Here is a 26915-nt window from a genome sequence, read left to right as displayed (position 1 = left end):
CCTGCCGAGGTCGCGGAGCCGGAGACGCGCGGGCGGGCTCCGGGTTTCCTCGCGCGTCTTCGGAGGAGAGCTTTCTCACGGAGCCGTTAGGCAAGGATGACCTCCTCCTCCTCCGCTCGGTCGTCGGTGGGGACCTGCTCCCGCGTGTCTTCTGGGGAAAGGCGGGGGCGAGCTCGCTGTCCCCGGCACCTTCTTTTGCCTTTGGGGGGGCGTGTGTGTGAGAGAGAGAGAGAGCGGGGAAACTGCCCCACCTCCTGGGAAGCAGCTTATCTGTGTGTGCCCTGGTCCCATTGCCCCGGCTGCTTTTGCAGCTCTCTTTTGTTAGTGCAAACAGCAATGGCAGTTTCTATGTCTCTTCTCTCTTTTTCTTTCCCTACCTCGCCCCCTCCCCTCCCTTCCTGCACGTGCTGCTTTCTGTCACTCCCTGTTTTCTGCTGCTGCCGCCGCCGGAGGACAAGATACCTCTGACATACCGGTCCATCCTCCGCTCTGATTGTGGCAAGCTGTCAAATCCGGATGGTATTGCTGAATTAAGTAGGGGTGGTTTTAACTGAAGATATGGGGCTTAGGAGAGGAGAACTTGTTTATGCGGATTTCCAATTTTCCTCTTGATTTCTCTTAAAAAGAATATCTGTTTCAGTAATGATCCCCCCCTCACCGCCAGCTCAAAATTCGAATCTTATTTCATGAGCCTAATGATTCATAGCGGCATTTTGATTCTCTCCAGGTTCTGGGGAGGAGGACCCTGTAATGAACGAAGGTGGGGCTATGAGGTGCTCAGAGGCAATCCCCTTTTGGTCAGACAAGGAAATGGCAAAAAAAAGAAAGAAAAAAAATGCGTGTGCAGCCTGATGTATTATTCCACACTTACCTGGTGCTTAAAGTGGGCATAGGACAACAGCGTCAGAAAGGGAGGAGTGGCCATAGCACAATAGTAGAGAAGCTCTTTGCATGCATGTGGCTTCTCTCTCTCTCCCATGTTCTGTCCCCACCATTTCCAGTTAAAACTTAGGGGTTTGCAGGGCAGGGAAAGATCCTTCTGCTGCTCACAACAGGCAGTGCAGAGCGAAGAAGGCACCCGTGGTCTGAACTGGTGTGTAAGGTGAAGCTGCTTTGCCGGTGGGAAGAGCTGTGCATTTAAAATGTTGACATGAAACATCTGCGTCTGATTTGATGGGAATTAAAAATCTGTATCCCGTGAATTTATTCTACTTTATGCACTGTGGTATGCAAATGTGTAGGAAACATAGGGTGCATGCATTTCAAGAGCTGTGATCCTGAATAAGTCTCAAGTGGGCAGTCAGTGGGATTTCCAAATGTAAAATGTTTGGAATTGAATGAGGAAGAACTTTGACAAGCTGAGGGCTGGGGGTGCAGAGAAGAAGAGGACCTGTTGCCTTTTTAGTGGGCACGGTTGGCAGACCAGGCATGAGTGAGAGGAGACAGATGCAGGAACGGATGGCTTTTGTTCCATAGCCAAGTGGCATGCTGGCGGTAGAACCAGTCCGTTTCGAAGCAGACTGTTTTCTTAGGAAGAATTGTTCTGCTCCCTCTTTTAACCCCTGTTTCTGTGGAAGGGAAAGAATATGCTTTTCAAAACTCAGGCCTTTTCAGGATCTGCTGTGCCCCCCTCCCCCAGAAATTGAAATAAAAACAATGAACTTGAGCAGCAGCTGGGATGTCTTTTGGTCCCTTGCAAGTACAACAAAAGAAGGCAAAACTCTGTTTCTGGCTGAAAAAGCCGTTTATGTGACTGAATTGAAGAGACGCCACTGCCTCTCATTGTGAAATTTCCGAGTGTATTGGCCTTTATTTTTGCTTTTTGAAGACTTTGTATGTAGTTTCTTCTTTGTGACTCAAAAAGGGGGAAAATTGAAACCACATCTGAAACCTGTTTGGTGCATTCAATGACTTAATTTAAAATAAAGGTGCCCTCCCCAGCCAGCATTGTTCTGATATAATGAGAATAAAATCCAGCCCCCCCTCTTTTTGCTTGCAAGTTTGTAATTGCGACTCCTCCCTTCAACCCTGTCAGTGGGCAATGAGAACAGTTGGTTGATGAAGAATTAACGGTATTGAATTACTGCTCAGAGCTCCTGTGAGCTTGTGTCTTCAGCTGTCTCCTTTTTCTCTCTCTTGCTCTTCCTTATACCGTATGTCGTATTTAGTATACTTGGCTGCCTTATAAAGCCTGGGAGGCACGCTGCTGAACTGTGGCTGTCCTACAACACAATTATGAAGTTCCCTTTCTATAATGAGGAGCATAAAAGCCCTAGTCTGAAATTCTCTTTGCAGCCCTACAAAACCTTTGAAAGTGGGCTTAATTTTGCTTGTTGGAGTTAAAAAGTGATGCTTTATTTCTACTTTACAGTTTATTTCTATTCTTCTTTCATCTTAGGGACTTGATTAGACATCCAAATAAATTACTTATTTTATCAGTCAAGCACTTGATTTTACAAAGATGAAATTTCACCTGTATAGCAATTCATCTGTATAGTAGCTGCCCCACTGGAATATGTACCAGACCTCAGAACCCTGCATGAAATACTGGGACAAGAGAGAGAAGCTTTTGTCTGAAAACTGTAGCTGCAGCCATGCTTATATGCATCACAGAAATATGTGCACCTTGGGCTAGTCACTGTCTCTCCGCCCAGCCTCCCTCACAGGGTCACTGAGGGGTTAAAGGTTAGAGGAGGCCCATGCATGTCACCCAAAACATCTGGAGAGAGGGCAAGATATAAATTTAAAACACATACCTGTATTTCTACTATCCAAAGGGCCAAATTCATTTTCACCTTGCTCTACATTATTTGCCTCAATTTGTAGAGTTTGCAAAATAGCCAGAAAGCAAGATCAGAATCCATTCTAGGTACAGACTTGATGGAAACTTCAAGTCCACCAACTGAAAGAGCCACAGACAACCTGATAGGCATCTCTGCAGCCATTGAAAACATAGGATCTGCAAACTGTTTGTCAGGTTGATCTAGACATGTTATTGTCATGTGGGAGGGAGGATGATTATACCCGTTAAATAAGAGAGCCTCAGGAGGGTGATGGGCTCCGCATCTTCTGATGTGGAAAGCAACGAGAAGCAGCTTTGTGCCATGCAGAAAGGTTAAGAGGTTATTAAGGCTACTTCTGTCATTTTGCTAAGCTAAGCTGCTTAACTTTATCAAGCAAGCTTTCGACTAGAGCAACCTACACAAACATTAATGTTAATAGCTGGGAGTTTAACATCCTTGACTCATGAAGGACCTGTGCTCTTATCTAGCACAGAGTCTTCTCATGCTCCCACACTTTACAGAGTGCAGTTGGAATTGCACAGGACCACTTTTGCAATTACAAAAGCTCATTACTTGTACACATTGGTATTTAATTGGATTCTGCTCTGAGTCTGAGTGTTTTGGTGTAACATACACATCAGTTTTCTTCCTTGCCAATAGCCACTTAAAAGGTAAAGGGGCCCCTGACCATTAGGTCCAGTCGTGGCCGACTCTGAGGTTGCGGCGCTCATCTCCCTTTATTGGCCGAGGGAGCTGGCGTACAGTTTCCGGGTCATGTGGCCAGCAGGACTAAGCCGCTTCTGGCGAACCAGAGCAGCGCACGGAAACGCCGTTTACCTTCCCGCCAGAGCAGTACCTATTTATCTACTTGTACTTTGACGTGCTTTCGAACTGCTAGGTTGGCAGGAGCAGGGACCGAGCAACGGGAGCTCACCCCGTCGCAGGGATTCGAACCGCCAACCTTCTGATCGGCAAGTCCTAGGCTCTGTGGTTTAACCCACAGCGTTGTGTGTGTGGGTTTTTTTACTAGAATTAACATGGTATATTAATAATGAGCAGGAAGTTACATAAAACTTTTATTTAGGTATGAGCAGTTCCTAGTAGTAAAAAATCTATTTTCCTCGCTTTGCTGTGGGGAAGTTGTAGAATTTATAAAATATAGAGTGAAAAATATGGTATGTTATTTTGTTATGGGTCTTTTAAAAACATTTGCATCATTAAAGCTCCATTCAACTTGAAATTGCATTGTGCCAGGATTGCTGTTAAAAACATATTTTTCAAGCTATATATACTCTTAGGAGTAAGATATGGAGAAATAGAGAACATATTACTACATACAGTATTTAAAATTGTGGAGAAAGAGGTTGATTTACATTGAAATGATAGAATCTTTAAAGCTTGAAATGTGGCAATTATGTCGCACGTTCTGTGGATATGTAGGATTATGTCTATATTATATTTTGTTGCACAAGGGATGTTCCTCCATTCTGGAACATGGAATGTCTTAATATTCTTCCACAACAGTTGCTGGAGAACTAAAGATTCTTCTGTGCATATTTAAATTCTTGGCTAATTCCCATTTGAAAATGCCAGGGGTGTTTAGGGTGATCATATAACTGTCCCAGTATCTTTAGGAATCTTTCATCTCCCCATCTACAGAAGCTTGAAGAGCTCTTCTTTATATTGTGTCAGCAAATGCTTTCTTGTTTAAGCAAAAGAAAATTCTTTTGCCCAGTCATCACAGTAGCAACAGTTTGTAGCAAAGCTGGGATAATCCAGACTAATATTCACCCAGCACTTAAGTGAAATGTTTATTTGATGCATCAAAGCTCCTTGCTGACTTTACTTTCTGTTTGTTTTCTTGAATTCTACATTAGAACTTTTTTGAAGTTGCAGAAGAGAGAGTTTTATTCTGATCCCATGCAGAGAAAGTCCAGACAGACCATTCTCACTTACATCATGGAAAAAGCCCAAATAATCAACATTCCTCTGTATTCCTTAGATACTGTAGCTTTTAATGAGAAATATTGGGGTGGGAATTGAAGTTCAATTTATGCCTTTTAAGGCATTCTGCAGTGCAGTCTTACACATTGCTACTAAATATAAAGCTCAGTTTTCAGTGATGGCTTACTCCTAGGTAGGTGGGTATAGGATTTCAATCTTGGGTCTTAAACCACAGTCCTTTATCAATTTACTTGGGAGTAAGCCACCAATGAACTCACTGCGGTTTACTTATGGGTGTACAGGATTGCACTGTTAAGCCTTAAATTATAAAGCTATTATTCCAATTCTGCTCTTAACATTCAGAAAAGCTTTTAGGAAGCATCTTATTTTGTTATCATGGCTAGCATTTTGATAGTTAACACAGCAAAGATACAGACATTGAACATGTTAAGGACATTGCCACAGTACTGGAATGAGTAATACAGCAGGGCTAATGAAATATCATTTTTATACATGTATTGAGAAATAACTATGAAAGGTTTGAATGCAAGAGTTAATGTGCTACTTAAACATTTTTTTTAACCCTCTGTAGTGGTAAAAATTGCTTTTATTTAAAAGCTTGCAGGTATAATCCTTTTCCACTTGCCAAAGAAGCTTCTCGTATTATGCATCTCTTGAGCCACAGTCCTTACATAGCACACTAACAAATTGGGACTTGGCTAGGATAACCCACCCAAAGATTGAACTCTATATTAGATTATACTTTCTTTTGATCTCCAAAGAAGCTACTGCCATTCCTTAATCATCTATTTTTGTTCCTGTTTTATATTGACCTGTCATTCCACAGAGATCATCTGCAGAAGCTCTCTTCCAAATATCTCGCCATGTGAAGCAAAGTGGGTGGCAACTCAAGAGATGGTTGTGATGCCATAACTTTAGCATTCCCCCTGCAGAGAGGTTGGCTTGGTTGGTGCCTACATTGAACCAGCTCAGATATCCCAGTAGGCCATGATTTATTGTGATGGATGTGAGCCACAGGGAGCATTAGGCTCACATGCTCCCTCTCCTTCTCTGGCATGGCTGTGAGAAGGAGATAAAAAAAAAAAACCCTGTGGTTTTGGTTAACCACAGTTTAGCATTGTTTCTGAACATGAGAGTTCATTGTTGGTCTTAATTATGGTTTGTTCAGCTTCAAAGCCCAATGCTTGAAGTTGACTGATTTTAAGCAAACCATTGTTAATATTAGGGACAGTTTGTTGGGTCTGAATGAAACAACAAAGGGCAGGTAATAACAGATTAAAACAAAAACTTCTAATCGCCTTCTCATGGCTGAGCTGAAGGAGAAGTGGGGCGGAGTACATGAGCCCAAAGCTTTATCCATTTGTTCCTATCACAATAAACTATACATTAGTTTAATATGACAGCTGATTCAGCTCACTGCTGTATGATTCCCATTCCATCCTTTTGGAACACCCATGGGGCTAGGATGTTTTCCCTAGTGGAGTGGGGGGGGGAGAGTGGTGAAAAACCATTGTGGGATGACCATATTAATGCATCTTAATAGCTTTTTCACCTGGGAATAGATAAAATATGCTGCCATAGTTAAATTATAATAAAAATGGGTTTAAGCTTGCATTGTAAGGAAGTCTACTATATGTTTGGGCTCAGCCATTTCACTGTAATGACTTACTTATCGTTTACAGCATTGTACTTCCTACAGCTGATAAACTTGGTGTGCAACATTGCAATGAATGGGTAAGACTTGTTTTGACTTAAAAAGCTGTCTGAGAGTCAGAATTGACGTTGCTGGATTATAAGCAACATGCCAGCCTATCATTTTGTGGTGTTTCAGTGGCTTTGTAGATAATGATACCCCTTTATGGTTTGGAGCTAATTTCCCCTTATCTAAATTAGCTGATTGCTTGCTCTTCATTGACAGGTGGATCTTGTCTCACTATGCTCTGAGATTCCCCTTTGACATTCATTTCACCTTTTCTTCCTTAAAGCTTTTTGGTCCCCCTCAATGAGCTATCTTAGTGCACGTTTAATTATCACCTTCTCTGCTTTGCCACTTAAATATGGTACTTATATTGTGTTTCATAACCAGACAACAGGATATCATCCTAAAGATGTTGTGTGTGTGTAAAATGTTCCTTGGGGATTGCAACAAAAATTGCAACAAAAGAATCCAGACACTTCTTTCCATGATTAGACTTCAAAGCAGCTATATTAGGTCATGTGCATAACATAACATTGGGCATCAAAACACAACTTCAGTACTTAAGATTTCTTCTCTTTTATTTATTGAATGTTTCAAAGAATTCCCAACTATTTCCTGCAATCCACCTAAAACTAAACAAGACCATACCGAATCATCTTGAGGATAATCCACAGAATATGTCTCTTCTGATTTCATGGCCAATATTATCTTTAGTTATTGCTCAATATTGCTCATAATTTATTAGCCATCTGTTCTTTGTGGCGCAAGTTCACACACCATCTACCAATCTGCTATCCTCCTCATCCCTCATCCATCGTCCTTTGTGGCATCATCTATGGTTGACAGTAGATAGCACTCATTTTCTGACTTGTTCATTCAGACTAATTGTTCCTCTCATCTCCTTATTAGGTAGCCTGAGAGAGAGTGTTCTGGATTTCCAGAAGGAGCTGAAATACTTGCCAGTTTGCATGGGGTGGGTTAAAGAAACATTTGTTGAATAATCCCCTATACTGAACCTCATTCAAAAAGGAGGCCCATAATATATAGGCAAAGCGTATGTACTTGAGGTGCCCTGTCTTGGATAGCTTGAAAGTCAGTGGGATAGGTGGTACTGAACAGCTCTAGAGAATAAAGGGAAGGCATGCAGGTATAATCTGAGCAGCTGTCCCAAGCACAAACTGCAAAATGTACTAGTTGACCTCTCAGCTAATGTTTGGACTTCGAGATTTGTTTTATGGTATAAGATACGTACTGGTATAAATCAGGGAAGAGTGCTGCAAACTATTGGAGACAGGAGCATACACAATTCCTTTAATTTGTTTGGATAAAGTGGTTAACTTCAATCAGGAAAATGGAGGGGGCAGTGGTGGGGACTCAAGACGTCAGACTGAATTAACCGTACAGCTTTATGGGGAAATGTTTGGAACTGAACGTGTCACTGCATTTTGAAAAGAACACCAATAAATTACACACATGTGAATCCACCTCAGTTGATTCTGGAATGTAGCATGTGTGGGGTTTTTTTTTAATATGGTAAGAGTACCTGATTACAAAATGTGTGAGAAGATGCCATGAGTTGGCTAATACCTTGAATACATGGTTTTCTTTCTAATGTACGTAGTTGTTTAGTCTTCAGTCTGTTTTGTAGCTTGTGTGCCTATTACCAGCTAAAAACATAGCTTCTCAATTTGGATTGAAGCTGGTTTGGAGCAAAATGCAATGTTTCTTAAGAAACAACACAATAAATAACCACCCATGGCAGTGCGCTGGATGCAGAGTAAACAGGAGTGTGTACACAGCCTTGCTCACTGGTTGGATGTTCCCTTTTTACACCCAAGTTCTCGCAGCATGCAAATTTTTCTAGCCCATTGATTATTCATACATTTAAAAATATTTTCTGAAATTAACATTGTAATGTTGATATCAAGAGTCCTCAAATACTTAGATAATGTTAGGTCTCTGCATTTTTTTGTTGTTTGAAAATGTAAACCCTAATGTGACTGGTGATGATGATTCATTTGGAAGATTATATAACATCCCTGTTCGTATTCTAAAAATCTGCCTGCAAATCAGTTCCAATCAAAGTTTCCAATCAAAGATGGAAATGAACATTTTGCTATTTGGCAGCACTCATGAATTAAACTAGTTCTGTGTCAGCAGGGCCTGTTGCATCATTGCCATAAAGGCGAGGGGCTCTCCGCTCCATACTTCCCATTGTGTCTCTGTTTGGTGTTTTAGTTGCCTGAGTCCAGATTCATAATTAGAATAAGAGGCTGGTATGATTGGGAGCACAAGGTGGCAAGGTATGTGATGGGTGTGAGTCATGATGAAAAAAAAGCTGCCCCAATATTCATTATTATTTATTATCCAATAGGACAGGGCAAAAAGGAGAGGGGGCACTATTCATGGAACACTTGTGAGTTTGCAGCCTTTATATTTTTACTGTATTTTGCCACTGCCAGTTTCCCTCACCCCCAAATGCCTTCCTTAATTTTCAGAGAATCTTTACTTTGGGGTGAACCAGATGCAGAGGAGGGCAGTGACCTATGACCTTTCATGGCTGTGTAAAAGAGGCAGTTTTATCAGGATCTGTTTTCTCAGCAAGTCTCACCTGCTGTAGTCTGTTTTACAGTCATGAAAGACTGAAGGAGCCCAGTCTCCTTTCGCATGTGGTTTCCCTGAAAGAGGCATGTAACTCAATGTCAAATTTCAATCTATCCTTACAGCTCACCCCCCCCCATAGTCTTTTGCTTCCTATTCGTTCTCTGAATGAGTGGATTACTTCCTCCTCCTCTTTTGGGGACTCCTAAATGCAATCTGATTATGTCAAGACCATTTTCCTAGACTGCTTGAATATAGGTTACAGCCACCCAGGAGAAATCCCCACCCCAATACCATGATAATTTAGCAGATTACAGTTGCAGGAAGCCTTTTTTGCAGGATTGTGTGAGATCAGGTTCATATACTGGATAAAACTATACCTTACTGTAGAAAGGTCATTCAGAAAGCTTCCATTTTAGTGTTGTCTAAAGCATCAGCTTCTTTAGTTTCATAATTGGATTTATCTATTTACTGCTTTTGTTCTGCTTCTTTCTGCCAGGATTACGTAGTTGTGGTTTTATTTTATTTCTGCAAGCGCCAGTCTGCTGAGCAGTTGTCCTCTTGCTGCAGTGTTGCAATCTCTGTCGGGGAATGTTCTGCAAGAAGGCAGCCTTCCACTCACAAGCTGTTCATTGTCCACTTGTTGCATCTCATGAAGCCTCGTGCCACAATCCATTTGCCAGCCCTTAAGGTGGTCTTCAAGGACTCTTATGTTGGCATTTGTCATAAAAGGAACCACACAAAAACCTTATATTCTCCCATTTCTCATTTTATTCTTAACCTGAAAACGAAGGCCTAATTTCAAAGCAATGTGTAATGCTAATGAGATCACAATTGGTTTTGTCACAAAATTTAAGACGATAGCATAGGCCCAAAGAAGTGAATTACTCTCAAGAAATGCAGATGCTGTAACAGTGGACGTAATCCTATTACAATCTCCAGGCAGAATAATTTCCATTGTGTCTCAGCTTTTTGGAAAATATAAATTGCTTTACTTTGCCTCTGAGTACCTGTTGAGTGTGAGTTTGACAAGCCAAAGATTAATGAAAAAATACCCAAGGTTTTAAACTGGAAAGAAGGGCACAATGAAGTAATTCTACCCATGTTTATCTTCCTTGCCTGATATTTAAACAGTGTGGTTACAAGGCCATTTTTTAAAGTTTGTGATTTATGTCTGTTTTGTACGCAAGGCCCTGACTCTAATCTTAATCAATTACTCAATTTACAGGGGACGAACAGAAAGTTACCCTTGATCTTTCAATAAAAGGGGCACTACCACACTTCAAAAAGTTGGCTCCATATTAGTAAGGACAGAGAGGCTTGAACTTGGTGAAGTGGTGTAGTGGAGAATGGGGAACACTAAGATAAATATACAGTTCAGTAGTTGGCATGGACAAGGGGAACCTATTTTAAGTTTTCCTGTGCAAACTTTTAAGGAGTTACTATTTCACCCTTGCTGGCATACAGAAACAAACAAATGGGTTGGGGGACGGGACATCACACTTGTAGAACACATGTCTCACAGTATCCCATTCTCATTTTGCTATAAAGTGAAAGGCTGCAGAGCAGCTTTGCCAGCCATAATCGCAACCGTATTCTCACTTGTTGTCTTTGCCAATACCACATATCACATCTCAGCCAATAAATTTCTGTATAAAGCCTTACTAAGCTTCTTGAGGACCATTCCTGAGACTGCCCCTGCTCCTCAACCTTACCTGTAAACCCTTCTACCCTATAGCCCCACTGATGAACTAGCAACTGGGGAGTTGCTCATGAGGACTCCTTTATTGTTTGGCTTTGGTGTGAGAGGAAAGCAGGAGCTAAATTGTGAGTGGGTATAAGACTAGAATGTGTGTGTGTGTGTGTGTCTGTGTTTGCTGGGAGATGGAATAACCTTTAACCTACTGTCCAGCAGTTTGAATGGCTGAGGCGGTTTTGGGAAAAACTAGGGCAGTTGTATTGAACGATTTTCAGCATCTACTCTGAGAGAATCCCATTCCCATTGGCTGAGCTGGCTTGGGACTTTTTGGCTGCTATTGCAATCATGGGGTTGTTGACATATCACTGGCCAAATAATCCATGAGGAAGGACATACGCTTAAGCTGGTCTTTTCTAGCAGGTGGCTGGTTGATGGTTTGGTGGTGTTTAATTACCTTGTTATCATGGACTGATCATTACCTGGTGAGGTTTAACGTTTGTGGTGCTTGGTGCTCATTGCTCCCTGCAGGGGTGGAGGACCAGTTAGGACCATCCTCTCGTGGAAGGTTTTTGTTTTGTTTTAATTAGGAAGATTCCTGAACGCTTTGGGAAATTGGGCAGTTGGCATGGCTGGCTCCCCTATCAAAGCCCTGGTGTCACTGTGGAATAGTGAGATGAAAAGGGCCAGTGGCACAGTTGTTCACGAGTGCTCTCTCCAGCATTGTGGATCCTGGATGGCTCTGTGGTCCTCAGGAAAGCTCTTGAGTGATGGAGTAAGCCAAGTGACTGCTGGAGTACAGGTGGCACAAGTATTACAGTGAAAACAGCTGAACACATAATCATGCCACCTGTGGGGCAGTGAAGAAAGTTTTCTTAACTATTACTTGAGTAGCTTTCTAGCACAGCTTTTTGGGCTTGTGGGAATGTGGGATCTTCCCTTAAGGGGAGTAGCCTAGAATGCACAAAAGCCTGCTGTGACTAATTTGCAAGGCACCTTGAAAAGTCCCTCACGTTCTGCTGGAGCTTAATGCCACAGATATTGTGGATCAGCTGGAGATGTCAAGTCTGCTTGTTTGGGATCAATTTCAGTAGCTAAAGCCAGATAACTGTGGACAAGGTGTTTGAATTTTTTTGGCCTACCACATGCAATCCTGACCTTCCTGTCATATAAGGGTTGGGGTTGAGGGTTGCCTGGGTTAGGCTCAAGAGCTGTAAATGCCATTTTTGTGAGAGACAACTGTAATTTGCCTTTAAAGGAAGTGGTGGTGTGTCCCCTTTTCAAGACACCTTCCCTGGATCCAGAAGCAAGTGACAACTACTGCCAGTTGCAAACATTTCCTTTTGGGGAATGGTTATTATCAAGAGAGTGGTGTCTGTGCAGCGTCAGGAGTCTTTGGAGGAAGCCGATTATCTAGATCCATTTCAGTCTGGCTCCAGGCCAGATTTTGGCATTGAAATGACTTTGGTGGCCTATATCAGGGAGGACAAAGAGAGTTTGAGCTTGCTTAATTCTCCTTGAGTTCTTGGCAGCTTTTGATGCCATCAACATCCTCCTGAACCATCTCAGAGGGTGGGAGTAGGGAGCACACTGTTATAGTTGTTCCATTTCTACCTGCAGGACTGGTACCAGAAAATAGTCATGGGCGACTTTAGCTTAGCCCCTGGCAGTTGTGCTGCCTGTAAACTCTTAATCTTTAGTTATTAGATTTCTAGTCTAACTTTCTTCTCTAAGGAACTGTTGAGAACATTTGTTAAGGGGTTTGGAGTGAAGTTTCACCATTATGCAGATGACACCCAGCTCTGTTTTCCCTTGTCATCTGAACGGGGGGAAGCTGTGCAGTTGTTTGGTCAGTGTTTGGCCTCTTGTCGTGGTGTTTACCTCTGTTCAAGAGAAGGCCTCATTAGTTCAGTAGGCCCAAACTGTTTAACTAAGGTAACCCCCCTATTGAGTTGTGACTCATTGGGTCTTCCGCCTCTTGACTTGGAAATGTCTTGATTCAACACATGTGGACATCTATACCCCGGGCACTTTTTCATATTATCTTCCCTTCCCTTACACTGATTCATCCTTCTGATCCAACTTTGGAAGTAACTTTTTAAGGGTTCTGAGAGTGATTTATGTCTTTGTTCAGTTGGCCATACGAACAAAGAATGACAGCTGCAAAGTAGGCAATTTTTAAGTAAACAAGAGCATATTAATTTTCATGAACTTCTGAGAAGATCTCTCTCTGTAGAACTATCATAATTGAGGATAATTGTCCTCACACTGCGTTGCACTTCTGGTATTTTGTGTTATTGCACAATGTGACAAGACTTGTAGTGGTGGTAATGAGGGGAGGTTTCAACTAATGTACAAAACCTCTAGAAAAATGTAATTTCCTCAGCATACCTGTGCATAGATGTAGATTCTGGGTGTTCTGGCTCAATAAGGAATAGTATAAGCATCTCTGCATTATTTTTTTTAAAAAAAAGCTAATCAAGAGCTCACTTTTAAAGATTTTGTCCTTTGAATAAAGCATGTACCAAATTACTATGCTCTCCGTTGGGTTCCTTGCACAATCTCTCCTCCTCCCTGCCCCCATCACTGCCTCATGAATTATGGGATCAGCCTATGCCTTCTGGAACTGGAGCTAGGAGGTAGTCACAGGATTTTTGTATGCCTCTTGTTTGAGATTCCTATTTCACATGCTTGCTTAGGTGCATGTTTATACAGTGCAAAGCAACAGGCACCAAAGCTATTGCTTGTATACTGTCTTATATTTGGGGCAGCTGAGTGTGGGGAAAGTATATATTTTCTAAGAAAGGTGAATTTAACCTATGAAGCGTCCCCTGTATTGAGTCAGAGGCCATTAATCCCTCTAGCTCACTTTTGTCTATTTATTTGATGCCTGTAAAATATCTAAAAGTGATTTCCCAGCAAGAACATCAGGAATGAAGCAATTTAAAACAATTCCATATGCAAAAAACAAACTCATATGTAAAAACGATTAAAAACCATTCCATGCATAAAACAATTTAATATGTAAAACCATTTTCAAACCTACTACAGATTTAACCTGGGAGAAAGATCTCCATGTAAAAGGCTTGTTGAAAACCCCAGAAGCACAATAGCAACAGCACCTGTCTGATGTGTAATGGGAAGGAGTTCTAAGGGGCAGGTGCCACCACAAGCCCAGTTCTCCTATCTAACAGAATGCAACTACTGATAGGATGGTATCTGCAGAAGGACTCTCCTGCAGAGTGCCTCAGTTGTTGTTGTTTTTATGAAAAATACCCGTTCTTCCACTGAGAAGAGCACACGAATGTTCACACGCTCATGCTGCAGAGAAGGTGAAAGAGAAGACAGATCAGTTTTATGGAAGGCAAGCCTTTGAGACCTGCATTCAGTAGTAGTGGTCAATACACTGGGGAACATTCTATCCTTACACTCCCTCCCTGCTGTAGGCACACAACTAAGTCCTCCCAGTGGTGTGGAGCCAGTGGGACCAATTGTTCCTTAGCTCTGGTATTTTAAGCCTTGTATACATTTGACTGTAAGCTGTGCATTCCTTAATAAGAGAATTTTTTGCTGAGGATATTAGCAGCATTTGGGGGATGACGTAAGTGAAGTATGTTACTAGAACATTTCTTAGCCTCTGAAGTATATTCTGTTCCTTATGTTTTCCTGTGCCTCTTGCAGAGCCTGCCAGGATCTCCCACTTATCTTCTGCTCGATGTATCATCTGTCCTTGTAAATGCTTATCGGAGCTTTTGATCCTTCAAGATAACTCAGGCCATAATTTTCCAAATGAAAGTTTTCACTCCCTTTTAAGCGATGACAGAGATGTTATTTCCTGATGGGCAGGTGATGGTTTTGTGAACTCTGAACTCCTCCACCTTCGGCTAATGATGGTGTGATGTAGCCAGTCATAAAGATAGGTATTAGATGAGGGGATAAGGTGGCTGATACTCTCACTCTGCTTGGCTTGAGGACAGAGCAGCAGTTCTTAACAGTGCAATCCTGCAAATGTTTGTTCGGAAGTAAGTCCTGTTGTTTTCATCAGTGCTGGATTAAACCCTGTGGAGGACCGACCCTAGGCAGTTGAAATCTCGGGGGGGGGGGGGGCTCGCAAATTATCTCAAAGCTTCTACTTGGCTACTTGCGAATATTCTACTAGGATCTGGAGATGGCGGGAACTCGCGACACACACAGAAAGGTTTGTATCTGGAGGTTTCTCATATGTGTGCTCTAGTTGGATAACATTGAACTAAGAAAGTTTGATTGTAATTTTCTTTCAAGATCAAATCAATATTATTTTGATCTGTTGTTGCAGTGCCTCTAGAAAGGCGTGGGGCCGGTGCCTACTCTTGCCTTTTTGGTAATCCAGCACTGGTTTTCATTGAGGCTTACCCTCGGGTAAACGGCTTTAGGATTGTAACCTCTATTCTTTTTCTAAAATTGAAGTAGCCACCCACCTGATGTCATTGTGATGTCAGGTTACATATTTTCTCTTGCCTGCACACATCCTACCTGACGTTGCATACAGGGAAGATAGGCGTAGGGAATTAGGACCCCTGCAAGGATGAATTCACGCTGTGGGCTGGAGGTTCCCCATTGCTGTTCTAAACAATCCCCCTCAAATATTACAACATTTCCTCATAGGAAAGTTTTTCCAATCCCCTGATAATTTTGGTTGTCCTTTTCCAGTTCCGCAATGTCTTCTTTGAGGTGCAGCAACCAGAATAAACTAAAAGCACAATAAACCAAGTGGGATTACACCATAGATTTGTATGAAGAGTGGTTTTGTTTTCAGTTCCTTTCCTAATGATCCCTGGTATGAAAACTGTTCTTTGTCACTGGGAACTTGCAACCAGAATCCTCTATAGAAACTAAAGCCAGACAAAGTAAACCAGAAGTGAAACTTTTAAAGAAAGAGTGGAAATGGCTCTTGGTGTGACACAGGGATACTGTAGTTCCTTTTACAGCAGAAAGATTTCCTTAGTGTGGTAAACATTTGGACACACAGATACAGCCACGTTTACATCCTTCCCTTTTTTACATACTTAAGAGGTGGGTTGAACCCCCCCCCCCAAAAAAAAACCTTTTCAGACCTTTACTTCCTGCTTCTGTGTGTGGTTAGAAATGGTTTGTGGAAGCCTTTCAAGTTTCTGAATATATGTTTTTCTTAATACAAATCAGCTACATAACTTAATGTTCTTTCAAACTCTCAGTTGCTAGTGATCTGCATTTCAGACTCTTTTTCTTGAATTGTTCCCCGAGCTTAATTCTTGATATATTAAAAGACTGAAACCCCCTTCATTCCTGATCTTCTTGTACTGTTGTACTGTCGTGTGTGATTCATTTTTGTTGTCTGCTCTTTAAACTTCATTTCTGCAGTTACTGAGCATTTGAGGTGTTTTGTTTGTTGTGTGTGTGGTGCTTACCAACAAGTCTTGTCATACAGTTTGTGTATGTGTGTTTTTCAAAGGTGCCATTTTCTGCATGACTGTCAGGACTCATTAGACTCTGCTCATCTGCCTAATAGGCTTCTGAGAAGCAAGTTAGCACGTGGGTTGAATGTGGCAAAAAAATTAGCTTTGGTTTGTTTCCTAAATGTGAAGCATTTTGTTCTGAATTTGAATAATTTTCTGTACATAGACCAGCTTACAGTAAGTAATTTAAGCTCTTAAACTATTAGTACTGTAGAAGTCTTGTTTCTCCATAAAGTTCCCCATATAGCTAACTTTTATTTATATTAAATGGCAAATCACTCTGCTTATGTTTTAATAGTTTGATGTGGCGTTTTGAGTTGCAAGATGAATAGATGATTAAAAAGAACTGAAATTAAGCAAATAAAAGCAGTTTATATATTGGCTGTGCTAATTTAGACTACATAGTATGCTGTTTATGAACAGATGCACTCTGTTGGCTGCAGAGGAATAATAAATTTGTACATCGTTTAGGAGAACTGGTGCAGTGCTGAGAGGAAAAACAGGCTGGTGGAGTAGAAAAATTTCATACAATAGTTCCATCTCCTCCAGTTTCTTGAGGACTACTGTAGACATTATGCCTACTGCATATTTGAGGGTACCAGAGATAGCCTCTTTGTGACTGGAGCAACTCATTATGTGACTTTCCTTAATTGTGTGGAGTGTTTTACCACACCAGCAGCCCCTAGGAATAGACACTGTTGGCGTGAGAGCTCTCCACACATTGAGGAGACTCATGGGATTAGTGGTTCCAAACATTACAGATGCACAATGGGAACCAGCAATCTTGAACACCTGATTCAATCTTCCCATGCTCTCTGTATGGGTAAGTTTTAATGTGTCTCTAGCTTGGCCCTTTGTCCTTTCAATGACAGGGAGACTTCTGACAGGATTAACTTGTATTTGTTGTATGTGTGTCCTGCCTTTCTTCCAGCAAAGTCAAAGAAGCACTCTAGCTTGAAAACAACCTTGGGCGTGAGAGTAATTTTGCCAAAGCCACACACCCAGTGAGCTTCATAGAAGAGCAAGCAAAGATTTGAGTTTCTGACATCCTTACCCAGCCCTCTTTATTTGCCCCAGCTCTCCCTCCCATGCAGCTACCCGCCCTGGGAACCTATGGTGGTAAGAAATCTTATAAATGAATGAATCTGATGAAGCATGCCTCTAAAACTAATACAGGCACAGTCCTCAAGGCCAGTTCTCGGAAAGAGGCTTAGTAACATCAATGGGATTGCCAGGGAAAGTGCTCTGAATGCACAGGATGTGACATAAGCAATGCTGAAAAGCCTGTGTGGGTGCCTTTAAACAGCTTGATCCCACTGATGTCAAAGGCATAAATACATTAGGTGTGTAAATAAAAGCCTTGTTGAAGATGATGGCAATGGCATCCACTGCTGGTTGAAGATAGGGTGATTTGTAAGTGCTATACAGAACAAGCTTCAAAATCAATGCCTTGGTTTGTCAGTGTCACACTGAGAAACCAGAACCAGGGCTACTGACTTCAAGAAGGAACAACATCTCCTATTGATGATTCATGACATTTTATCCAGCCCTTTAAGGTAAACTGCTAGGACTCTTACGTTACACCCCCTCTCTGCACAGACTTTCTCTCTCCCTTGAGACAGGAAGATTGAACCTGAGACCTTCTGCTCTACCACTGAGCCATGACCTTTCCCCATAGTCTACACTGGCATTTTAAAATGAGTGGGACAATTAGAATAAATATCCACCACTGTGTCCTGGTAGCAGCATAGCAATACCATACTCGGTAGGTAATACATTGGAAAATTCCACTCCCAGGGAAGGAATTAAACAAACCTTTTCGTGTTCAAGGGGTACAGCTTGGCTAGCAGAGTATATTTTCTAAGAGAAGAAAATATATAGCAATCTGCATAATACATACAGGTCTCAGAGGTTTGCAGTAGTAGAAGCAGAAATCGGGGTTTCTGTACCTAAAAGTTAAAATGGTAAAGGGACCCCTGACCATTAGGTCCAGTCGTGACCGACTCTGGGGTTGCGGCGCTCATCTCGCTTTATTGGCCGAGGGAGCCGGCATACAGCTTCCGGGTCGTGGCCAGCATGACTAAGCTGCTTCTGGTGAACCAGAGCAGCACATGGAAACGCCGTTTACCTTCCCGCCAGAGTGGTACCTATTTATCTACGTGCACTTTGACGTGCTTTCGAACTGCTAGGTTGGCAGGAGCAGGGACCGAACAACGGGAGCTCACACCATTGCGGGGATTCGAACCGCCGACCTTCTGATTGGCAAGTCCTAGGCTCTGTGGTTTAACCCACAGCGCCACCCGTGTCCCTCTACCTAAAAGTTAGACACAAACAATCACATTCCCAAGCCCCTCTAAATGGTTACGTCTGGTTCTGTCGGGCTGACTCTTCCCTTACTGAGATCAGCAGAGGCACTTCATTTTCCTTTAGAGGCCCTGATGCATTTTGTCTGAACAGTATAAATGTTTGTCAGTAGTGCATGGTTTGTTTTATTAATTCTAAGAGGGAACAGCTGAACTCTCACGTCCCAGAGGTGCAACAGCTGTGTGTTATTGCCTAATAACCTTCATCTCAAAATTGGCAGTTTTCTCAAGAAACGCCTTTCCTTTGGGCACTTATCTTTAGACTCATTAATGCATGAATATGTTTCAGAAACAGTCTTATTGTATTAAGTATACTAAAATTGACTAAAATCTAAAACAACCAGCCCATGTTTGGTGCTCTGTCTTTTGACTGTTAGCCTTGCACTTGCCTGTTCATGAATGTGGAGCTAGAACAAAACATGGCATGGTTCTACTTAGGTATGCAGACCAGCTGTAGAAACATGAACAATCCCCTCTAAAGTTAATCAGACTTCCAGCATGCCACAGTCTGACGCAAGCAAAAGTGACGGGGTTGCCATACCTAAATGACACTATATGAGGTTGGGCCAAATTGACCCAAAGGTCTTTACATCTGCTGGCTTTTTCTCCCATTGTGTCACCAGTAGTTTGGCCATGTTGACTTGGAAATAAGTCCTGTTAACTCAGTGGGACTAAGAAACAGAGGTTTACATCCTGAGTAGCTCTGATGGAAGAGGGTTGGCAGAAGATGACTTAACCATCCCTCCTATCTTCTGCAGGCCCCTGCAAAACTGCTCATAGAAGGTTCCTCCACCTGATTTTTAATTGTCTCCCCATTTCCATTACCACCTCACATGCCACAGACCACTCCATTCAGGAAGACCCTTAAATCCTCAAAAGAGGCTTTTCAGCCGGAGGAATTGATGGAAAATCCCCATCTTATGCCAACCTCCTTCTGGCTGTGCTTCTCAGGATCCAATCCAAGCTATAAATCAGTAGGTATTGGCAATATTTAATAGTAACATGACAGGAAAATGTTTGCAGCCAGCCAAGAAATGAAAATTAGAACTCATTGAGCATCATTTAAATTGCTTAGATTTTTAAACTTCATTTGTCATTAAAAATAACATTTGAGTGGAAGTCATATAATGTTTCCCAGAAAGATTATTAATCAGTAAAGAGGAAATATGGCAGCATGCTAATTTCACACAAGAACTTCATAGTTGAACTGAGATTTTAACCACGGGCTTCAGGTTCAGAGCTTATGAATCTTCAACCTCTATAATATTTCATATGTAGCAGAAATACGTCAAAGATTTTACCGTTCCGTTGGGGATACTGAAATGATAGACAAGGGTTTTTTGTTTTTGTTTTTAAGAAGCAAGACATTGTGACACATAAGCGGATCAATGGTAACCAGCAGAGCCAAAGATGGGGTGTAGAGCTGTGTTCACATTTCTTGCCCACTGACCACGGAAAGCTGAATCTGAATGAGATAAGTTAAGTCTGATTCTTTCCCTCTCAATGGAGCTTGTCCAGGTGACATTTGTGACACAATGGGGGTGTATTTCCACAACCTCTAAATGTCCTTCAAAGGGGGGGGGGGAAATAGGCACTGCTTGCATCCACCCACAGAACTCTAGTCTGCCCTCTTCCCCCTGCTGCTCCTTTCAATTAAGCTTTAATGAGGCCAGGGTTCTAGTGTAAGACGAGCCACCTTTTTTTCCCTTTGGCAAAGTAGGCATTCCTAATAGGAGTTTTGTAAGAGAGCCATTTCAGCGAATTGCTTTCTTTAGCAAAGGTGCAACTTGTGCTTGAAACTTCAGCAGCTTTTGTATTTTTTTGTTTGCTTGCTTTTTCTGGTGACAAAGGATGATTGTTTTTACGTCAAAAGGACGGCTGTCTGTCCCTGCACTCTGGAATAACGTTAGTTAATTTTGAGTTCGATTAAAGTGAAGTATTTCCCCCACCCCCCCGTCTCCTATAAGAACACAAAAAAAAACACCCCTGCTGGATTTGAGGCCTAACTAATTTGGCATTCTGTTCCTACAGTAGCCAGTCAGATGCCTCTGGGAAGCCCAAAATGGGACTTGAGCACAGTGGCCCTGTCCTGCTGTTTTCCCCGCAGCTGCTGGTATTCAGCTTCTTCTCTTCGTCTTTGGTGACCACTTGCAGCAGAGTAAGATTGTCTTCCATGAACATTGTCTTAACAGTGAGTCTGTAAGTGACTGTGGAGGCCAATTCTGGATCCACATGTCTTTCCACAGTGTGGACATAGGTTTCTGGGTGGGAGTTGATCATGGTGAGGGTTTGCCAAACGTGCCTTCCTCTTGGCACGCATACTGTGGTATAGTGATCATGTTCAGTAGCCACTGATAGCTTTATCCTCCAGAAATCTTTTTCCATTTTGTACAAATAGAGGTCTGAAAAGGAGTTACTTTTGCATCATGCCCTGAAGACTGAAAAGCTGAGCTTATTTAGATGCAAGATAAAGGATTCTAAAACTGCAATCCTTTTGCACCCTTACGTGAAAGAAAACTCCATTCAACACAGTGGGGCTTATGTCCAAACAAATACGTATAGGATTTTGCTGCAAAAGAACTATTGCACCCAACAAGTCTATTTATAGTGGGAGGAATTCCACTTTGCATTATGCCAAACATTCCAACAACACAAATATTTCAGCTTGCTGGATGGAATGACCCCCCTCCTGCTGTGTGTTGTTCTGCAGGGGGTTATCCTGACCCACCCCCAGCTAATTTTGGGGGGTGCAGGGAAGGAGAGAAGGGAAATCCCTTTTGTGCAGGGCTTAAGAATTAAGAAGAATTGTTTAAGATTATTCCACATTTTGAACTATTCCCATGTATGCTACTAGCAAATTCAAGAGCAATAAGTTCAACAGGAGAAGCTGTATCACTCTGTTGCAACAAATCCCAAAGAGTCTCAGTATAGTAAGAGAAATTATGGGTGAATTCGAGTTATAAGCTTTGTGAACTAGAGCCCACTTGTATTTATTTGCCTTTGAAGTGTCACAAGACTTTGTTGTTGGGGAGGAGGAGCTGTAGTTTTGTGTGTGTTTTGCTCCATATACTTGGCAGAGCTGAGGCTGCACACATTTAATCCTTGTCCTAGATCAGCTTTCCAAATTGCATTTCAGTAGTTCTGGTTTGTATGGCTACAAAGACACCACTATTCCATTCTTGAATAATGTATGCACATTATAATTTGCCATATGGTGAGATGCAAGACAGCCTGGAGAAGGAGCACTTTTGGTCCATTTGACAGGGCAAGGATAGCTGTGTTCTGTTGCAGCAAAATTCTTGTGGTACTGACAAAGCTTATTACGGCATAAGCTTTCATCTGAAGCATCTGGTGAAGTGGGCTCTAGTCCATGAAAGCTTATGGCACAATACAATTTGTTAGCCTTCAAGGTGCAACAAGACTTTATGTTCTTGTTCTCAATGCATCCTCTTTTTCTGTTTCTTGCAGCATGTGTAACCAATGGTACTATTTCTTAATTCTTCATGTGGGTGCCATAAATGGACATAGTGATTTGGCCTAAATAATAATACTTATTTCTTCTTCTTAGCTTTTGCAGAGAGGCCCAGCTGAATTGTATACTGAATTGCATTTGCTAAACTCCATTTGATCTCTGCCTGAAATCCTATGACCCATGGACGTTTTCTAGGGAAAGAATCCTCTTCTGAACTATAGATATGACAAATATGATATGTTGTTGAGATATTAATCTTTTGCTGTATTTTATTGCTTGAATTTTGTGATTGCCTTTGTTAGTTCTTGTGAGAGCCTTTTGGGACAAAAGGTGGCACAGAAAGAAACTAACATAACAAGTAGGAAAGCTATGTATCTCCCCGCCCCCTCGCCAAATTAACTATAAACAGTCACTGTTCTACTCCCCCCCTTTCTCTTCTGCTCTGGATTTCATGGATTTCATCTTTGAGAAGTGCAGTTGAATTATATACAGTCCTGATAGCTGTTAAAAAGAAAATAATTGAAGAGCAGGCCACTCATTATTTACCTTTCTCACTCAATGCATTCCTTCCAAAGCATTTTTCTCCTTTATGCCAGAGGCTTGTTTAAACTGTGTGTAAATAAAAAGTGAAGCACCAGATTGCAATCCAGCAGCATACTGGGGGCAGGGATTTTGAAAGCAGCTGCTTCCTAGAAGCCACAGTTTCTTGCTCACTCTGAGATTTGTGGCTGTCTCGGAAAAGACCAGAAGCCCTGAATGCATGGCCCTTGTTAAGTCTGCTGCTAACTGGGTTGCCATCTTGCTTACATGAATTGAAACATCCCTGTGATTTCTCATTCCCCACCCCAATTTTTCTGTAGCACAATGGTGGTTAATAAACACTATTTCGTAGTACAATCCTATCAGGGCTGGCAAAGTGAGGCCTTGGGCAGCGGATGTTGGGGCCATTCTCCTGGCACAGGCCATCCTACCACAAATTAGCCCCCAACCCAAGTGTTGTGGAGGTTGCTATCCCTTTACTAGGGTGATTCAGCTGTCAGTCCAGTTGTCTTCCATATGTAGAAGGAGGAAGGAGTTTCATCTTGCCCTTGACCTCAAGCAGCAAAATGCCTTAGGCCTGAACTCCATGCATTCTTACTCTGAACTAATTCTCGCTATGTTCAGAGGTAAAGGTCCATAGGATTTGCAGCCTCAACATCTCATTTACTTTGTGGTCATTAACTTTGATCTTGCAGAATTTTCATGAAGTAGCTATTGCCCACCAAGGAGGAACTGACCAATTGACCTGGCTTTCACAACACTGTGGGCTCCTGGAAAGGAATGTGCAGCTTCTTTTACTCCTTTTTTAAAACAACAACAACAAAAAACTTTGCTGTGTTAAACAAAGGTTTCGCTTACTGTGTTGCCTATGAGCCCCGAGCTTGCGATTAAGCTCTCTTCTTGCTAATCATGACCTTAAGCATGAGTTCCAGTTCAGATGACATGCTAAGCAAAATCACGACTTAGTTCAGCACAGTTCATCAGAAAGAAAAACAGACTGGGGAGAAGCAAAAGTGGCCATGAGCAAACTTCAGGAGCTCCTACAGTCAATGCTGGTTTCCTCAGCCAAAATTCAGCACGTGTTATGGGAGCCAGCTCTTCACAAAGGAGGCACGTTAACACAAAAACCCCTGAAAGCCTTATGGCCGTGGCAGCTTCTTCCCAGTATACTTTGAGAAATGTACCCTTGTTAGGGTGCTTGGAGTAGTCTGTTAGTGTTAGGAAGAGGGCAAGCAGGAAGCTAATAAATTCCCTGCAGGAATTTGTTGCATTTACACAACATTGTCATCGTTAATCACAGTACGCGAAGCACTTTGTATAAATGGTAAATATTAACCCATTTAACTGGTTGGAGACTAAGGGTGAGAGACAGTGACTTCACCAGATCTACATGGAGAATCCATAACTGCAGTAGAATTTAAACCCATCTCTTTCAGTTATTCGACATGGTGTTCAATGGCCATTTTGAATGTCAGACAAAACTGCCACCCATGCTGAGCTGCAGTTGCTTTGTTTTAAAGCCTTTCCTTTTCCTTTTCTTTTTTGGTAATTATTTAGCAATTAGTCTTCTGGTGTAACCCTTTGTGCCTATAGGGAATGGGATGGATTTCCTGCCTCCCACAGACAACGATTCCACCCCTTACCTTGTTCCTGTTTATGTAGAAAACAACCAGCATGTGAATAGTGTTCAAGTTAGCACACCCTTTCCATGATCCCAATACATCTGGGTGATGGGACAGAGTGAAACATGTTGTTACCCAATATTTTTTGTGAGTTCAGTGTGGGGGCAGGGGAGAAAAGATAACTGCATCTAATTTAAAACCAGATATTCCGTAGATGCTCCTGCAAGCTTAGTGACATAAAATGTTACTGCTAATTATTACACTGTACTGTTGTTTTGGTATTTGCACATGCAAAAGCACAAGTCTATCTGCTCATCTACCTTATAATGTTGCAGTGTTACTATGGCCTTCTGAAAAATATATTTAATATTCTGGGAAATGGAGGTTAGATGGAATTATATTTCTGTATCATTTTAGTTAGCTTTTATAATAGAAATGTAATGCGGAACTTGGGTATGATGCTAGCTGATAAGGGAGAACTGGGGAGGAATCCTATAGTTTTAGTCACTCTGCGAGAAAGGAAAAATTGATAAGATAGGTTTATGTAAGGCAACAGGATTGTAGCATCAGCAGTTTGAGCTGAGGTCTGTCTTTTATTATGTGTTGTGCAATACGTTGACACATAATTTTTAGATGCTAATACAACTTTCATATTTAGCACTTAATATAATATATTTGGACATACTTCTGTTGTGGAATACTGAAAACTGATACTAGAGCCAGTTTTTAGAAGATTGACAGTTTTTGGAATACTATTTTTTCCTTGATCTTTTGAGTTCAGACTATGGCAGGCTCTTGGGAAAGGCGCAACATAACAGTGGCTAATGAACTGGGCGTCTGTTGTTTTGGAACACTTCTCATATGGAAAACTAGCAACCCACCCCTGCGCGTGCTTACTCAGAAGTCCCACCACGTTCAGTGGGGCTCACTCCCAAATAAGCCTTCATAGGCTTGCAGGCTAAATGTCAAATGGATAGTATAGTGTCCAAGCCTTTAAAACCCCACCTTGGAATAAAATCAGATTAAAATTGGGGGTGGTCAGGAAAATTGTGTGTTTCAAATTTATTCACTGTGGGTCACACCAGCCTCCATTAGTTGATTCTAGTGGTCCACGGTGCTGCAACATGTTTGCAGAGCATATTAATGAGTATAGTCTAGAAACTGACAGGCAGATTTAAATGTAGTGAGATTAATTGCCTGGCTTGGTGACAGCACATTTTTCTTTGGCTATGGCTTGAAGGTGTGACCCAGTGCTACCTCCTTTATTTTCATACTTCTGATTCCTTGCACATGGACGATATTTCAAAAAGCTTTACTGTTGAAGTAAATATAAGGGGAAAGGAACTTGGGTGTCAAATGACTATGATCAATTGCAGCAATCTGAACAGCTTCCAAGGCTTCCATCTATCTATCAGGCGGTAGCTTTTATACTATTTTTTGGGGAAGAGGGAATTGTAGCAGACTAAACGTGACTTACACACTATGCCTTCTCCGTCCATCTTTTAACTCTCACCTACCAGATTCTAAAAACATGGTATTAAAGATGGAGGCCTCTTGACCCAAACTGAAGGCCACTTGATGCTCTCTTTTTTCAAAAACAAAGCAAAACACCTGACCTTACAAAGATTCATTAAAAAAACCCACAGAACTAAACATAACCAGTGTTATGTGATGCTCACAAATTGTTTGGATGTTACACAAAATGGCAGTTGAGGGTGCACAGCCCCTTCTTCCATCCATCCTATGTTGTTCCCAAAGCCATCTTAAGATTCTCTGGCGAGCTACCGCAAGCCATAGGAGGCTGAGATGAAAATTGGCCTGACTCATTGCAAAAGACCTTCTTATAGCTGTACAGGAAATACTTGTCAGCGGTTCTGGTTTAAATGCTGTTTAACTTGCAGATGAGAGAAGCAAAACCTTCAGTTAAATTAAAGAGCTACCTCCCAAGAGAACTTGAATCGTAGTACATATTGCTGAGGAAAAATGAAGCACAGGCTAGAAAGCTGTATTCTATAAACTCTCCTGTTAGCTGTATCTCTGATAGTTATAATGTACCATTACAATATTATTTTGTGACTGACTAGCTTTGACGGCCAGTGAAAGTACGTAATCTAAAACCAAACATCAGCCGATAGTCGCATAAAAGTGGAATGTCATAATCACTATTGCTAGCTACACTTTACTTGTTAGTTTGGGGTAGCTTGTGAGGTGGAAGTGAGAGAGCTGGGAAGAGAGGTGGGGAAACAATAGGAACCAGCAAATGCTGAAGGACAAGCAGTTTTTTATTCAAATTATTTATAGAAAAGTATTACTTGCTTAAGTGAGTGGCAGATGGACCAGCCTCTGTGCTTTGTGTTTCTAATATTCTGTTCATCAGAAGTTAGAGCTATTCTCTACTGCAGTGTCAATTTTGTTTGATAGACTCCAAAAGCTTTGTAGAGCAGGGGGTGACAACTTTTTTGAATTCGTGCACACATCTGATAATTTGTGGGGGAAAGCAGCACAAAACCTCTTGTAGGCACCACCACAAAATGGCTGCTGTGGGATCATGGTTAATAATGAAGGACAAGTAACTTGCCCAGGTAACAGAGTACAAGGCAGAGCTGGTGACCGAGCCCCTGAATTCATTATTTTGATAAGTCTGGTGCAGAAAGGAACCCCCTGATGCTCATGAACGCTGTGTTGGTGACCCATGTCTTA

General features: G+C 41.8%; 1 protein-coding gene across 4 annotated transcripts in view; it reads left to right on the top strand.

Annotated features, from left to right (window-relative positions):
• The window catches only part of NEURL1B (neuralized E3 ubiquitin protein ligase 1B), a 184651-nt gene that overhangs the window by 138794 nt on the left and 18942 nt on the right, over positions 1–26915 (top strand). Inside the window, exon 1 of one of the 4 annotated variants that reach the window (XM_053376607.1) lies at positions 17292–17337. The exons of the other annotated variants lie outside the window; for them this stretch is intronic. Within the exon in view, the coding sequence (XP_053232582.1) occupies positions 17307–17337 (31 nt within the window). The 5' untranslated portion in view covers positions 17292–17306. Of the gene's footprint in view, positions 1–17291; positions 17338–26915 lie in introns of those variants that run through there. 4 annotated transcript variants of the gene reach the window in all.

Source organism: Podarcis raffonei, chromosome 2 (assembly GCF_027172205.1).
Source record: "Podarcis raffonei isolate rPodRaf1 chromosome 2, rPodRaf1.pri, whole genome shotgun sequence".
NCBI classification, from domain to species: domain Eukaryota; kingdom Metazoa; phylum Chordata; class Lepidosauria; order Squamata; family Lacertidae; genus Podarcis; species Podarcis raffonei.
The sequence above is the reverse complement of the archived record's forward strand: the minus strand, read 5'-3'. Positions and strand labels throughout refer to the sequence as shown.